Raw genomic sequence first — 16,880 nt, 5'->3', positions numbered from 1 at the left:
AAATTGGACAGTTCTGGCAATCTGCCAGGCATGACTGAGGGGGAATCACGTAGCCTAGACACTGTCCCATCGTTGTCACAACGCGCTCGTTCCGATAACTACCAGCAGTGAAAGGTCGCATATCCAAAGTATGTTTAATGGATTATATATATAATACAACAATAAAAAAACAAGACATCAAAAACATTACAATTTTCATTTAATAATATTAATCCTGTATATGTTCATAAATAAAGGAACCATTTTCAGTAGTTTTACAAAATTAAATGAAAATATTGATTTGAAAAATGATTTAACATATTACACATTTTGCTAATTAAAAAGTATAAAACAATACCCCGCGACAGCAAATCGGTGACACTCAAAGGCTGCTTGGTTCTCCCTTCGGTGATGAATTACACTTGGGAACAAACGACAGCTGACTCCAACGCTTACATGAATAATTTAATGTCCGAAGTACATCTCAACATATTGCACAAACATTGCGGGTATCACATTTTTTTTTTCATTTAAATGGCTGTGCTCACATTTGTTTCAAATTACAATAAAATCACGTGTACAAAATTTTACATTGCACTATACAGACAATTAAAACCCACACACGGCATAACCGAGCAAATTACGACAGCAAGGGATTCTAATCTACACCGACGCACACGGCCACCGCACTGCAGCCCTGCTTGCATGCACACACCCTCGGGGAAACGTGTACCAAGGGGAATGCATCGGTAAACTGGCCGGAGGAGCATGTACGGGGTGGTGCAGGTTCCACCATCCCTGCCCCAGAATCCATTGCTCCACAGTGAGTTTCCCACACGTAGGTGAACAACCACTGCGGCGTTCCCCATGCCCTATGCCTCATAGAAGTGACTGTGGAATTATACATTCATGTATTTAAATTCCCATCCTACCTTCACTCCCAAAATTAGCATCTAATCAATGTCACAGCTCTGTAAAAAAACGAAGCTCTGAGTTGAAAGAATCGCCATTACCAGCGATGGCCATTGTAGATCATTCTGTTGGCTGCAGTGTGGCAGCTGAACTCAGGTATGGAATCAGCATGAACTAAAATAAATCCTAACAAAATTAATACATGTAAGGCTCCACAATATTACTCCAGGACTTCTTTTCAAAAAGTTTTATGTTCAGATTTGTAAATATCATTTTATAATTAATTCCCTTTTATAATAATAATTTCGACTTGTAACACGCTACACAATATTCGCTCAATCTCGAAGAGGGAGAATGACTCAGAGGTGCGAGGAGCTATGGATTGCGCGAAGAAGGCAGCCAGGTGAGCCAGCATCGACTTCCCCCCAAGCTCTGCGATACCCAATATACAAATATGGACGAATCTGGGGCATCCAGGAGAAAAAAACATGTTTGGGAGGGGGCAACACTCTATCCCATACAAATGGAACAGGTGTTGTCCACATTTGCTCTGCAGCCTTCTAAGAAAGGGTATGGCACCTCGATTCCCACGGGAAGGGAGTTTCACAATATTTGTGCGATGCACCAACCCTCGCGTCCACTGCTTAAATACAGGTATGTGTAACTACAACCACCTGGCAAATATATATATACATCGAGGCAAGGACTGGGTAAGATGTCCAATTCTACCATAACATAAGAATCACGTATACAGAGACTCGAATATGGTTTGAAGTGGTAAATTTTAACCATGGATGGAATTGCACGTCTTACAATGCTTGCACGCGGCCCTCAGAGAAACAAGATGCTGAACCTTTGCTCACCTACCAATCGTAGCACGGAATTATAATGACCCCCTATGTAGTAGCCGACTGCGTCAATTTGAATTAACTGGAAACACTGGACTGTGATTGCCATTGTGAACCAGAACATTTTACCATCGTCTGGTGCTTCCAATGGAATATTTGTGGTAGCGCCGTCACGGTTACCACCGCACCACGGGACGTCATGGAGCAGTGTGTGCATGGAAGCAGTAGCGTCGCGATGAGGGGCACCACACCGCACTTTATTTACCAAACCTGTTGAAGTTCAAAACTTCCCAAATTGTAAAAAAAAAATAATCTGAATCACACTCATCCAACGGACAATCCAGTAAATAATACGAAGCGCAATCTTGCTTCACTAAAAGCCACATCCCCGACAAAAATCGTCCGGAAAGCGTTGCAACAAGGAAGGGAAGATCACAAAGCAGAACGTTTACATGAATATGTAAATGCAATGGCAGGCTTGGATCAGTGCAGCCATCGCAATACGAGGGCACCTGTTTCGTGCTGAACCACTCTTCACAGTGAACACCTCGCTGCCTAAATCACTGCCGCACTTCCCAGAACATCTCATTTTAACTAACCCTGTTTGGAGACCACTTGTCTATGAAGGACACTTAAATTGGCAACATCAGTGGTCATCATTACACAGATTGTTCAGTATAATTGTAACATACTGAACTGTATTTGCCAGCCAATTCTTCAAATGCACTGTCATACATAACTTGAGGACTTTTCAGGCAGACGATCGAGGCCACATGAGCTCTCCCTTTAGACTAAACACAGTGCAGGATGCAGCACTACTGCTGGTGTTCCTCTAATCATTCGAACACGATAATCCTGCTTTGCGATGTTTGGTCAATTCCCTCTCGATTAGGGCCTGAAGAAAACTCACACACTAAAACCATAACGATAAGTCAAAACCTACTTGTTGTACTGCCCCATGCCGATACTACTTTGGTAGCCAGCAGACGAGTTTCTCATGCACATCGAGGTTCTCGGCTTCCCACAAAGTGGAACTCGTCGAAAAGTTGCACCGAGTGAACCCCTAGTTGGGATGTGACCTCGTGAGCTCCCACTTGTGTGTCAAACATTTTGCCAGGGTGTCAACCAGGCGGTCATGTGTCCGGTTCTAACATATTTTAAGAAACATTTTTCGATCGTAATGTATACTTGTTGGTGGGTTATTTCCCTTAACATAATTGGGAATTTACATGAGGAGATTTAGACGTTACTGTCCTTGTGCTGTTTTTACCAAAAAATTCAGTCTTGCGTGGAACTCCAATAGACGAAAGACGATTCTATAGCATGCGACTACGCAGCGGTTGACATCTATGTCGATTGCGACGGATACAAACGTCGCTTCACGACTGTCTGTCTCGTACTACAACCGCAGCCACCGTTTTCGACCAAGTGGCAGAAACATCAGCACACTGCCCGTCAGGCTAGCTGCACTCTCACACACATTTGCTCCTCTAATTATTATTATTACAGAGTTGGTAATTACATTTTCATAATCAACATTAAATTAACTTTTCTACTCATGAGAATTGTTTTAAAAAGGTTCTTTGCTGACGTACTTTGGATATGACGTAGCCTCACTTGTCAACATGACGCTATCGCACGTAGTTCCCACAAACAATTAGACATTTTGCAGGAGCACTTGACATAACATTTACACATTTTCAAGAACTTAACCCCTTGGTGTTTGTAATAAATCCACGTTCGCGAGCCTGCAACCTCACAGCGATGAAGATAAAAAGAAAAAGGCTACGTTGTGGACTGTTAGGCCAAGGCGGAGATGCAGTATTTGTACCCGGTCTGCAAAGCCACAGAGACAAGTGACTCATAGGGAAAGTTGGATCATTGGCAGTCGAGGGGATGGAAATCCTGCGGTTTGGTGCACCAAGATCACCTGGAACAATGCTACATTGAAGGGGCCTCATCACAACAGGACAATGCATACTGCCTGCATCAGCGACCAGAGCGTGTTCCCCTGCTTCGCAGCAGCAAAGAATTAGCAGCGAGTGTCAGAATCTGCAGCTACAGGAGACACGACAGCGGATGGAGAACACAGAAGGGAGCAGGCCAATGGATCGTAACTCTCATTCATTCCACTAAATGCACTGTGCACAATTTTCGAAAGAGTGATAGATGCTGGAGTCGCGTGAAACAAGAGATGTTTTTTTGTACATTATTCCAAACTCCTCATTACGTGACCGGCACTGCACGAGGACATTCTGGAGCCAAGTCAGTAAAATATTTCAAATATAATGCTCACTCTACAGCAGGGAAACGTGCATCTAGTCACTGGTGCAGTATGCTTCCTCGTGTTCTCTCCAACCCGAATCTCTACAGAGCACACCTCCCTCAATTCCTATACCACGAACCCACTCTCCCACATCATCACCCTTTGCCTACCTGACATACACCTCACTTCAAAGCCACTCCATCACAAAAAAACCTGCAGCAGTCTATGGAAAGCCAAGAATAAATTACTTAAGAAAACTTCAGTTTTAAAAGCGCATACACACAGTGTCTATGAAACGACTTACCTTATACATGACTACGTAGCGCGAAAATTTTCCATTGCATGTCGCTCGGTCAAACGGTGTCGAGTGAAAATCACGACAAAGCGTAACGCGTGTGCATGAGGGACACACAGGCAATACCACCACTACCACCAGTGTGGTGTCTGTAACAATGCATGTAACCATGAAACTGGCAGCAGATTACCAGGATCATGAAAACACAAGTACACATGCTGTGCAATATTTGAAAGCCATTCTCCAGTCACTTGCTGACTTGAAATCAGACGCAGATTATGTTTGCCACGATAGTGAACTATTCAAGTGTTTCAACTGGGATGTGTTGCGAGCTTTCGCTCAAAGAACAACACGTACGACATTACAACGGGTTTTCTCCATACATAGCTGCAATCACATCAAGAAACATCAATAGTAAGACACGTTCAAAATAGTGTTACATGTTAATGATTTAAACATGGATAAGTGTTTTGGCGAACCAATATAATTACAATATTTGAAATTTTGCAGTTTAAATGCATCAGATCCATGACGCAATACAAAAATCTGCGCACTGCAGATTATATATAGTCACTCTACATAGTTTGGTCGTAAATATTTCGTCTTTAATGCCTCTTGTCAAACGGAATGGAATTGCGTCTTCTGCTCTACAATATTTTACTGCTGCTCTCTCAATAAGTTATCATGTGGTATATCAATGTATTGATATGTAAACATGGATGTAAATGAGTTTGGATGCTTTTTGGCAAAAAGGAAATGCAAAACCTGAATTATTTTGTTAGAACATTCATTTAAAACATTTGTTCGTTTCAATTCTGAGACCTTTAGCAATAGATCTGTCACTGTAATTAGCAATACAAAGAGCCTTCTCTACAGTGTGCATGCAAGTACAAGCTGTACCTATTTAATCACGTGTTCTGTTAATTGACTCAGACTTTTTTTTACGTGTCAAAATAGTTTCAAAATGCGGTTTTCATCGCTTTCAAGTGATTCGCGTGACGCTCAGTGGTCACTCCACGCTTGGTGGTCACTCGACACAGTCGTCGCGTCTGTGATACGAGGCCCACAACGAAGGCTGCACCGTGAATTTCCATCAGCATAGTCTACTTACACAATAAAAGTTAATGAGTTTATTGTAAGTAAAGCTGATACGCCATTGTTTATCACAACAATACACATACCATGATTAGTTAATCAAGTCACCGAATAGGATATTTTAGGATTACAATTTTCCTCGCATAAGCCTTTTAATTTATTTCCCTCTTCCCATATCCCCTACGCTCGGTATGTATTGTGCTTCGTTTATTCCCTCAGAGCTCCTCTAATAGGTGGTGCAGTCGTGTGAGTGTTTAATGGATTAATAGGATGATCAAGCACAACTCCACTTGCCATCGGTTTATGAACTTGGCATAGGCTTTCCTTGGGTCAACTCTAAGTAAGATGTGTGCCCAATATGGCCAATATCAGCACTGGGGAGACAAAGGTGGCTGAGCTTGGTCCTGGCCACACCACATTCTCATGTGCTGTGCCAGTCTTAGAATGTGCTGACCGTATATTCACAATCTCATACTATGCTTCTAACAACAAACACTATATCTGTCAGTTAAACAGTACACATGCTGCACATATATAAATTTTAATAATGTATAGGGAAAGCAGTGGATTAACAAAAGGGCTATACTTGCATATATACATGAGGGGTAGTATAGAGAGTGCTGTAATGCAGTGCACTGCCTAGCACGTCTAGAGTGCTTCCAGTGGCAGAAAACCCCAGGCTCTGCCATGGTCCCTTGTGCCCAGTTATTTTTGGGGTGCCAGGGTGGCGAGATGTTAACTACCTCGCTGGTATAAAATAAAATAGCAGTTCTCCTGCTATATCTGTTCCACCTGATGACGGTCGCTTGTGTTGCGATCGAAACGTCGTGATTTAATTTATTTTATACCTACTTGACTTTACCGAAAGAACCAAAGAGTATGGATCTACCTCGCTGGTATACAGGTGATCGTGGGTTCGATCCCGACCCTGACGCCTGTATATTTGGAGTTTGCATGTTCTCGCCATAGTCGCATGGATTTTTCTCCGGGTCCTCCGGGTTTTCCCTACCCATTTATAAACATATGTTTAGAGTTACGAAAGCTTCAAATCAAGTTTTTATATGTTTAGAGTATTTGGCGCTATAAATTTCCACATGATAAGCCTCTACGTTGAGCTATAATTTGTGGTCAGGTGGCTTCTGAAAAAGAGCTATATTGCCCAGTGAGCCTTACCTGGTAAAAAAATAAAAATAGTAGTTAGTAATAGTTTTATATAGTATTAGAGGGAGCTCTGATTATTACGTATGCAGACGATCACACGCTGGTATTCTCAATCACATGTTGATATGGCAAGTGTGACTGAGAATTGCTTCGTGTCTGTGATGACAGATTTTTCATGCAATTGTCTGCATGGCAGTCTCCACTTAGTGCAGTAATTTAAATATTTCTAATCGAACTGAATAGTTTTAAAATGCACAGTACTTGTAAAAAGTCAAACTGTCCCTTGCATGCACATACTTGTAATCATGTCACTCTTGAAAAATATTAAATAGTAATAAGATGATTTGCACACTGAGTACTGGCATCAATAAAATTAAGGTTAACTTTTTGCCTTTCTACTGAAATTAAATAATACCCTATTCTGTACATCAGCTGAAGGATTCCAGAATAATATCTGCAGTAGAATTTCATTACAAGCAAGTGAAGGCTGGTTTCACCATCATCATGGAGTGACCTCGTGACCCCATTAACACCAAAATATACTTGCACAAGTGCATAGCACATGGTCATTCAGGATTTTTCTGCATCAGTGAATTAATACAATTAGTTTTAGTGGGGGTTCATTACATAGCAAAAAATAATAATATATAATCGTGCAGCCTTCTTGGATTCCAAGTTTAAGCTTCCCTGTGACTGCCCAAATCTTAGATTGTTACTGCTGAAACTCCATTTAGGAATGGAATTTCATTTTATTATAGACCGCACACCGAACAAAAATCTGTGTGATGAGCACATATGTGAGAGGTCTGACATGACCCTGTGGCTTACAACAACGAGCAACTTAAACACCTGACAGCAGAAACATAAATACAAATAAATGTTTCAAATGTATATACCATGATACTAAAGTCTTTGTTCAAATGTGTAATTGGAGCTCAGCATTAAACCTTAGCAAACATTACAATAAATACGGTACTTCTAAACATGTACCTCGTGGGAAAAAAATAAATCCGGCAGATTGCAGTTTCCTAAAATCCTCAATCGGTCGGCGAAGTGATTGCCGTGCAGTCGCAGCGAGAAAGACGGCGCAATCCAATCACAGTGCGCGTGAGGACCAGCAACACCCGTACATTTGTGCTTCTCAAACGTTTAAAACAGGTGCCTGGCGACTCGGGCAGCATGCGTTTATACAACATAGCTCGAATATCAACAACAACAAAAACAAAGGTCCCCGTATAGTATTTAAAAGACTGTTGGGGGACGTGCTGTTAGCTGAGCATGACATGTATATACCAACAATCACATTGAAACGGCAAAAAAACATGAACATAGTTTGTGTTCTCTTGCGATAAACACCCGTTTCACGTATACATTGAGAAAGAACCCAGTACCACAACAACCCAAAAACAAGATTATTTTCTTATCCTTTTGTGTGGGAATGTTTGTTATGGTTTCACAATTGGTGTAGAGCTGAAGCATGATCCTGTTCTCAAACTGAGTTTAAAGTCATCCCAGTGACGAGCAGGGGAATGAACCTAGAGAGAGACACTGCAGAAGGGTCGTGTGGTCGTGGCAAGATTTTCATAACCAATAAATCCATTTGTGAAATTTTATTTCAACTCTTGCGTACAAATTAGGACACACAGTCTCTGGCCAAAACCCCATTGGCACACACCTATAGCTCCTGCACAGGCATAATGAAAGATCATACGACCCTTCATGTGGGATCACATTACTGTGTGATTTACACTGCCCCCAAAGGACAACGATGGCTTAGTGACGAAAGGATTTCTCATTCAAAAAGATTTGGAACAGATATCTCACCTACCAACATGACATTAATAAGGCTCACACCAAGTGCACCTGAAATTGTTCCTGTGTCGTGGAATGCAATACACAATTATCAACTAAATTATAGAATGTTACAGCACAGCAGTAAGCAATTAATTGTGTACATTGCTGCATTAGGCACAAGGCACATTAGTGCTTCGTAAATGATGTATGTATAATGCAGTAATGTGTTTGTTTTGCTGGTGCATTGTTAGTATGATGGTATGCAATATTGTAATGGCATGGACGCTGTGTTGACTTTTAAATGATCAGTGGTGGCTCTATGAAGTATACACAAAACCCCTGCATGCCTCACTAAAATGCAAGCCAGTGTTTAAATGTATTTAGATAGTTTATTCATCCTCATTAAAAGGGAAACAGTGGCTTGTTTGGTGGAGCATTTAGCAGTGTCCTCTCCTCTTCTAGTGCCGGTGGTGTCATTGCCTCGACTGGAGACTCTTCCTGCCTCCACTGTCACTGTGAGTAATTAGGATCCCACACCACCTTGTTGTGGGGGCATTGCCTCCACGAGGGACTCATCAGCATTGGCTAGGTGTACCACATAGCCCTAAAGCAGAGCTCTTTTAGCAATCACTACTTACAACGAAATCCCACTCGTAATACTTGCCCTTGCCCACAGTGGGCGCAGGGGTTGGATCTGAGGTGGAATTAACGGCATTGGCCAAGATGGCTGCTTAGTCGATGGTTCCGAGTGTACAGCTTGCCATGGTGCACCCCGAGATCGTGGAGCCTATAGTGCAACGCTACATGTGCGTGCTATGATTTTTACATCGATTTTGATGATCAGGCATTCTCTATCCACTGCTCATTTAAAGCGTCCCTGAAGATGCCCCCTGAGGCAAGTTTCCTCCCCTCCTCTGGCTGCCGCTACGTCACCAGTCTCGTCCCTTAGACATCACCTCACGCCGCGACCTGCCCAGGCCCATTTAATGTTCTTAACATTCAACATGATCTCTCTCCTTTGTATTTGTTCCCGTGTCTCTCTGTCTCTCGGTGGACTTCCACGCGTGCACCTCTCCACACCTCGGCACACTTTGCAGCTTGTATTCTTTGTGAGTGTCCATGTTTCTAATGATCTGAGGCAGCTGTGCACTGACCAAAATTTAAATACCAGTCCATAAATAACTACAGGAGAGAGGATCAAATATTGATTTGAAGCTTTCGTGACTGCAGGAATCCAAACTCTTTGGTTCTTTCGGTAAAGTCACGTAGGTATAAAATGAAACAAATCACGACGTTTCGGGCGCAACACAAGCGTCCGTCATCAGGTGGGAAAGTATGGTCTGCTGCTGAGGCAGACCGTTTTAACCGAAAAAAACAAAGATTAGAGAGAGGATTTGTTCAGCTCAACAATAAAAACAAAGAATACAGTTTATACGGGGAGCATGATTGCATGGTTTCCAGAGCTTTATGAAGACCAAGTACAATTCTGGATTAACCTAGATAACTTAGCTTTTAGCAAATTAGTAAATTACCGCATATCTCATCCCAGCTGTCATAACAAATTATGCGTGATCTCTAAACATGTGTAGTTTACAGAGGGTGATGGAACACTCCTTTTTAACACTTTTATCAATGACTTAAGTATGGTTGTTCAATCCTGCCGATTGTGTTTGTATGCTGATGATATGGTGTTGTACACTTGTGGCCCAAACCCAGCCGAGTGTAGGGAATGCCTAAAGAGTAATTATTTTTAGGTAATTGAGGTTTGGTTTAATTGTCAAAAACTGACATTGAACGCTCAAAACAGTATATGTGTATTTTTCTAATTAGCCTGTTAATATTGAAGTGTCCATTACATTTTATAATGGTATCCCATTAAATAGGGTCAATGCATTTAAATACCTTGGCCTTTGGATTTGCGAGCCTAACATTGAACACATTAATCTAAAGGCAGAATCTGGGCTTTTGGTACAGACGCAAGTTGGCCATGAGTCAGACACCGAGGCCTCGTTTATTCAATGCAGTGATGCTCCCAGTCTGACTATTCCGATATATTCTATCAATGCAGCTCGGTTAGGGGCTTGAATGGTCTTGATGTTACTTTTTATTCTTACCTCCGATTGATCTCAGATGCCAGGTACCTCACTTCACGAAGCACCTTAATTAACTCACTAAATTAAATCTCAGCAGATGGAAGGAAAAGGTACTCTTATCCTGTTTATACACAACATTTTATTTTACCAAAAAAATGTTCATCTAAATGGAAAATTTACCTTCCGTACTCTCACCCATATCAATGGAGTTCATGTACTACTTTTAAATCGCAAAAATGTTCTTCGCGGCGTTCAGTTGATGCTCACGGTGTTTTAAATTAAATAATAATACTAGCAGCCTGGTTGGGCACTGGAACAGTGTACCGAGTAGTATGATGACTATTGATGAGATTTCAAGTTAAAAAATATGTTATTGTAATTCTTATTTTAATAATATACATGTTCTGTTTCTCTTAACTGCGATTATTAACTGTTATTGTTAAATCTTGACTTAAAGCTTTCGTGACTGCAGGAATGCATACTCTTTGGGTCTTTCGGTAAAGTCACGTAGATAGAAAAATAATAAAATAAAATCACGACGTTTCGATCGCAACACAAGCAATTGTCTTCAGGTTTGCATAGCCCCTTCCTCTTGGAGAAATCCATTTCATGTGTGCCCACAGCGTTAAAACAATGATCAGCCACGGCAGAGGTGTTGGTCCTACCGTGTTTCAGATCCGCCTTGTGTTCGCGAACACGGTCTGAGACATGTCGCTTAGTTTCCCCAACGAAATTGATTTCTCCAAGACGAAGGTACTATGTAAACCCACTGTCTATCAACGAAGATTTGTTCATGAAGCCATCCAGTAATATAAACACAGACAATTTCAACAGAGAAGAGCAATCATTGGAAGGACGTTATTAACCAGGTAAAGTCATAACTGGCTGTGATGCTTCCATCCTACCTGCCTATGTTAGCAGTTATTTTCGACTGAGTCAAGGACGTAATTATAATATATATTGGTCGGGACACATCCCGCCCAATATTGAAATATGCTAAATATGTCCCCCCCAATATATTGCTATAAAATAGATTTCTGTATATATGATTGTGGTTATGGTTGTACTTTAGTAATTCCTAATCTTTGCCATTACATCCAATGAAACGAGAAAAGGTAAAAAAACAGAGCAATGTAAGACAATACACTATTAGACATTATTGTAAAAAATAAATTAAAAGTCCATCCTATGTGTTAGTGAATTTTTTTCATATTTTAGGCAGGAAATGGCAGGAAATGAGTTTTCAAATTTAGATTTTTTTTTCTGGGGGGGGGGAACCCCCAAACCCCCTGGAAGATTTGGTCCCCCCCAATGTTGACTCCATGGCTATGGCCTTGCTCTGAGTTACATTACCTTGTTAAATGTCTTAAGAGGCTAAATGTCTCACTAACATAGCTGCTGCTCCCTTTTCCTCTATGCGGCGGTGGCGCTCGTTGTGTAATAGGCTGAATGTCTCTCATTAACACAGCCGCTGCTGCGGGAGCCGTATCAGATTGGCATGCTAATCTCTAATCACGAGCAATACAATGGCTTCTTCAGCACCGTAACCATGGGGTTACATTAACAGATTGACATGCTAATCTCTAGCAACACAATAACCGAGGTATCCCTAGCTCTGCGATCTTACATTTACTTGTAAATCCATCTCTAGCCCCGCCCACTTACCCTTGGGTTGCACCCATCTCAAACCTTTACAACCTCTGGCTGCAACAGCAGCTCTCTCGCTACATTTCTTCCTGACTCAGCAGTCCGTCTGCTGTATTGTTTCACCTGAAGACGATTGCTTGTGTTGCGATCGAAACGTCGCGATTTATTTATTTATTATTTTTCTATCTACGTGACTTTACCGACATACCCCAAAGTGTATGTTATTGTTAGTTGTAATGTTATGTCAGAAATACTTCGTCTGTGCTCTCCAGTTGCTTGGGTGAAAAGTGGGCTCAGTTTTGCCCAATCCTGGCCAGCTGGCTCAAAAACTTCATAAACAAACAAACTAAACGACCCATTAACACTACTGCAGTAAACACCCCTGGATACAGAGCCAGAATGGACAGGATTGTGTAAATGTGAATTACAACTATTAGTTGTGCCCTTCTTTCAGTCTCCCAGCTGAGATCCATCTACTTTTGGCTGTGAAGCAAGATGCAGTGATTGTATTGTACATGAGGAGGTACATTCTATTTTTGGTAGCTCACAGCTGGATTTGAGGGACAAGTCTCTGTGTTCTAGTCAACATTTCCAAGGCATCAGGCAGCATGATGTTGCCCCATTGGGTAAAGTATTTTCAAAGCAGCTGACCTCTCACTTGGTACGGTACTTCTAGACACCACAGTTGTTTTTTTTTATGCCCAGTGAATAACTACAGAGGAAACCCCCCACATCACAAAGTGTCAATCTACTCCATACAGGGACATCTGTCTGCCTTGGCATACATAACAAACATTTCCACCCCAATCTCCCTTGCACTCATGGTATTACAGCTATTAAATACCATGTATTTATCACACACGTGGAAACCATCTCCCTGTAAACATCACTGCAACATTGACTGGCTCAAAGAGTATTTTGGAATGTTCAGTCCAGGGGCCTGGGTGCTGTGCAAATCTCACGGTACACAGAACTTGCCAGAAGTTGACAGCCCCTGACCTTCGAAGTTATAATGGGCCATGAGCACGACCAGATCGTTGTAGGGAATTGGAGGAGAAATTTTTAAATAGTCGATAACAGATAAAATGGCACAATTATATACTGTGATACAGGGCACTCTCCCGAGTGCCTGCCTCAGCAGTGCACTTGGCAGATGCCGATAAGTTTACAATAATCTTACCCATCTGATAAAATCCAAATTTAATAGGATGTATGCATTCAATGATCTCGAATACTTTTAAGTCAAATTGATAAATGTATTCATTCATTTAAACAAAGTCCAATGTGGACGTTATATGCACAAATATTCACTTTGCTGGCACTGAATATAAACCAACTCACCAGCAGGTGCATTTATAAGCTTCAGCTATTCACATAAAACGTGCCACCTACCAAACAGAGCTTAACATAAACATGAATTGCATGTGGGCTGCTGAAGGGAGGACCCACACAACTCCTATAGAGTCTGTTTTTTGTCAGTGTTTAATTGTGCATTACCACTCATTCTTTATTTACCCAAAAATACCCGACTGAATATGAAGAATCCTATTTAAAAAGGGGCCCTGCTTAGGATGTTAGATCAGTACCTTGAATAAATTAGAGTGTGTGGAAGGACAGTACAGCAAGTCCGTCTCCAACAGACATCCTGTCGACCTGCAGCATTATAGGCATGCACCACTCAAACAGCACTGTCCACATGTCGAAATTTGTGAGGTTGAGGTACGGAGCCTCACCAATCCACACCCTCAGAGTTAACTATGCGTAGATACTGACTCTTAAGACACAATGTATTCTGTGATTTATATTTTGTATGGCTGGGAATGCATGGAAACACCATCTACGATTATCATGGATCAGATATTTCCTTAGCACCAGCTAAGGGTGCGGGGTGGTTCACTCTGGCACACGTTACTGTGCAGAGCAAACTCAGGGAAACCAGGTTTCGTGCAGCACAGAGCAGCGCACAATCGATGTGCTACCTCACTTACACCACGCTCAGTGTGCAACAAAATACACTGAGATAATGAAAGTGCACTGAGGCACTAGCGCCAGTCCCTTAGGTGCATGGCCTAGACAGCCATTGTTAAGATGCTCCACATAGTCTACTTAAATGTTCTAAGTACCAAACTCCAGAGCAAGTGAAAGACCAGGTAAGTGGGCAAAATTTATCCAATCTAATAGATCATCAGATTTGTTTTATGCAGAGACGTGCGACTGCCAAACCCGCTGTCACGTTTGCCATAAATAAGTGGCGATGTGAGCAACAATAATGCGTGGGTGTGCGTGCAAGCATGTGTGCAATGCTCACGAGCGAAGGGCGATCTGCGAGTGGCCACTCCGGGGTTTGTGAAAGGATGCGCAGTGGCCAAATCTCAAAATACCGACGTAAATTGTGAGTCGGATCAGTGTGTAGGAAAACAATAGCAAGTGTGATAAAAAAAAAAGTCAAGAAATAAGGGTGAGCAGTGATGTGGAAGCAGCAGCCGGTGTATGTATTTAGTGCAAAAAAGATGAAAAAACCCACGCCAATAAGTTAATATTTAAAATTGCTACTCATAGCTAGAGATTAATCTTGCCTAGATCATGTAAAATAAAAAAACACAATCAATGTCTACCTAAAGTATAAATGCACTTAAATTAATTGAAAGCTGTTATAATTAGTGTTGATTCAACAAAAGATAATATTTCACAGTCACAATAACACTAATAAAATGTCCGTTGTTCACAGATGTAGCCACTAAGGTTTATGTGCGTACCCACAAGCAATAGGATCCCATCCCCACTCTCATCCCTTCCCCTGCCATGCTTAGCAGAATATCCAGGAACACAATGCACGGCGAGGGTATCGGAATCCACAACGAAGTTGCATCAGATTGTGCAATGCTTAGCATCAGGCAAAAGCATAACAAGCATTCTGCAAGCACTAGCCAGTGGTTATTGCATGTTTATGCATCTCGGGATCTCATACGAGACATAGGCATCTATGTTCTCCAACCTCAAAAGTTATGCTGCGTTCTTGAAAGAAGCAATGTGTTCTGCAAACCCACAAAAACTACAGAGGGTTCATACAGCAATATCCTTCATGTCTTAATTTTCTATGGGGGGGTATTTTAGATGTGAGAGGTGAGCGACAGAGTAGTGTACGCAGGGCTGACACATGACAGGGATCATGCATGCGCACTCCAAGGGAGTATAGCCAGGACCAGTGTGGGCCCTAGGGGAGATGGACAAATACCGCCAATCATCACAAGGCTTAAACTATCGTCTCAGGAACAGGGAGACGAGGGCCGACACCCCACAGGCACAGGACATGAAGCAGCATCTCAGCTGGGCATAAGCAGGTGGCCACCGGCACATGTGTCCGTGTGACCCCAGATATTTCTCACAGTAAACCCACACCTGTTTGCATTTGTCGGCAAAGCCATTGGTAGAATCATTAAGCGACTAAACTATCATGTGCTAAGTGCAAACCAAAATATCGCAACACTTAAGTGATTCAATATCTAATCTTGATTTGAGGCTTTCGTGACTGCAGGAATTCATACTCGCTTGTTGTTGCGATCGAAACGTTGTGATCTATTATTTTTATTTCATTTATTTTTATTTAAAATTTCCATCTACGTGACTTTCCTGAAAGAACCAAAGAGTATGATTCAATATCTGTTTCTCTTAAAATAAGGTATGTAAGATAAATATAAAGTCGAAATAATTAAAACATAGCATTGGTTTAACTATGGAGCAGCAGTATTCAGTGTCCCGTCTCAGTGACAGGACGGCTGATTTCGAAACGCCGTTCACCTTCGCACAATAGACCCCCTGCTCACGCCTACGTGCGTGCGTGCGTGCATGCGTGCTGCGTGTGCGCGCGACTCACTGTCCAACGCCCCACTGCAGAAGGCACCTCTTGTGGCCGCGTGTTGCGTGCGTGCGAGCCGAGCTGGCGGTTTGCGCACACACCCAATGCGCCACCTCCCTGCTACACCCCCAAAGCTCATGGCTCGATCCTAGCAGCTCTACCCACGAGATCACCCCCCCCCCACCAAATTAAAGAACGTCTGCGCGTGGATTGTCACACTGCTTGCACGTTCGGACGAGCGCACGCTCGCCTGGGTGCACGTCGAGTAGGGCACGCGTGTGTTCAGTGGATGAGCCTCTGGATGTATGGCTGGACCTCGTACAGCTGTTATGTTGAGCCGGATATATGTGTAACGGGGTATATGTGCCCTCAAAAAGTGACCACTTGTAGAGCGTGTGTATGTAGCTGGTGAAGGTAACACAGTATACTTCAATCTGGGATAGCGTGTAACTGGTGAAGACAGCTACAATAGGCATAGCTGTACGTGTATCCAGGTGTAAACGTATGTGAATGTATGTGTCTCTATGAGCTTGCAGGTATAAGTGTATCTGTCCATGTGTGTGTGTATATATGCACCCAGGTGTAAGTATATCTACGTGTGTGTGCAGGGCTTGTCAGGCTGCGTATGTTGATGCAAGTTGTGGTTGACAGGCCCACAATAATGGCTCTCCGCCTCATGGCCGGCCACTCTAGCTGCGCTCTGGCGCCGCTAGTGGAAGTAGTCGATGATCATCTCACCGACGCCGAAGAAGTAGATGACCTGCACAATGCCAAAGAGGGGCGCGATGACGAGCGCACGACAGCCGCCGCCCTTGAAGAAGGCACGGCCACCCTCCTTCGCCAGGATTTTCCTGCATGTCAGAAAAAAATATCCATGGGGCATCCCAACGCAAGGTGGGTGGCACAAGGTGGGTGGAGACGGGTGAGTGAGTGG

General features: G+C 42.5%; 1 protein-coding gene across 4 annotated transcripts in view; it reads right to left on the bottom strand.

Annotated features, from left to right (window-relative positions):
• The window catches only part of LOC144936455 (mitochondrial glutamate carrier 1-like), a 148,257-nt gene that overhangs the window by 27,286 nt on the left and 104,091 nt on the right, over nt 1–16,880 (bottom strand). For 3 of the 4 annotated variants that reach the window (XM_078863511.1, XM_078863514.1, XM_078863513.1), the window contains exon 10: nt 109–16,797. In XM_078863511.1, the coding sequence (XP_078719637.1) occupies nt 16,656–16,797 (142 nt within the window). In that variant the 3' untranslated portion in view covers nt 109–16,655. Of the gene's footprint in view, nt 1–108; nt 16,798–16,880 lie in introns of those variants that run through there. The other variant, XR_013637431.1, reaches the window with a different exon arrangement.

This window comes from Lampetra fluviatilis, chromosome 16 (genome assembly GCF_964198595.1).
Source record: "Lampetra fluviatilis chromosome 16, kcLamFluv1.1, whole genome shotgun sequence".
NCBI classification, from domain to species: Eukaryota; Metazoa; Chordata; class Hyperoartia; order Petromyzontiformes; family Petromyzontidae; genus Lampetra; species Lampetra fluviatilis.
This window is presented reverse-complemented; position numbering and strand designations above follow the sequence as displayed.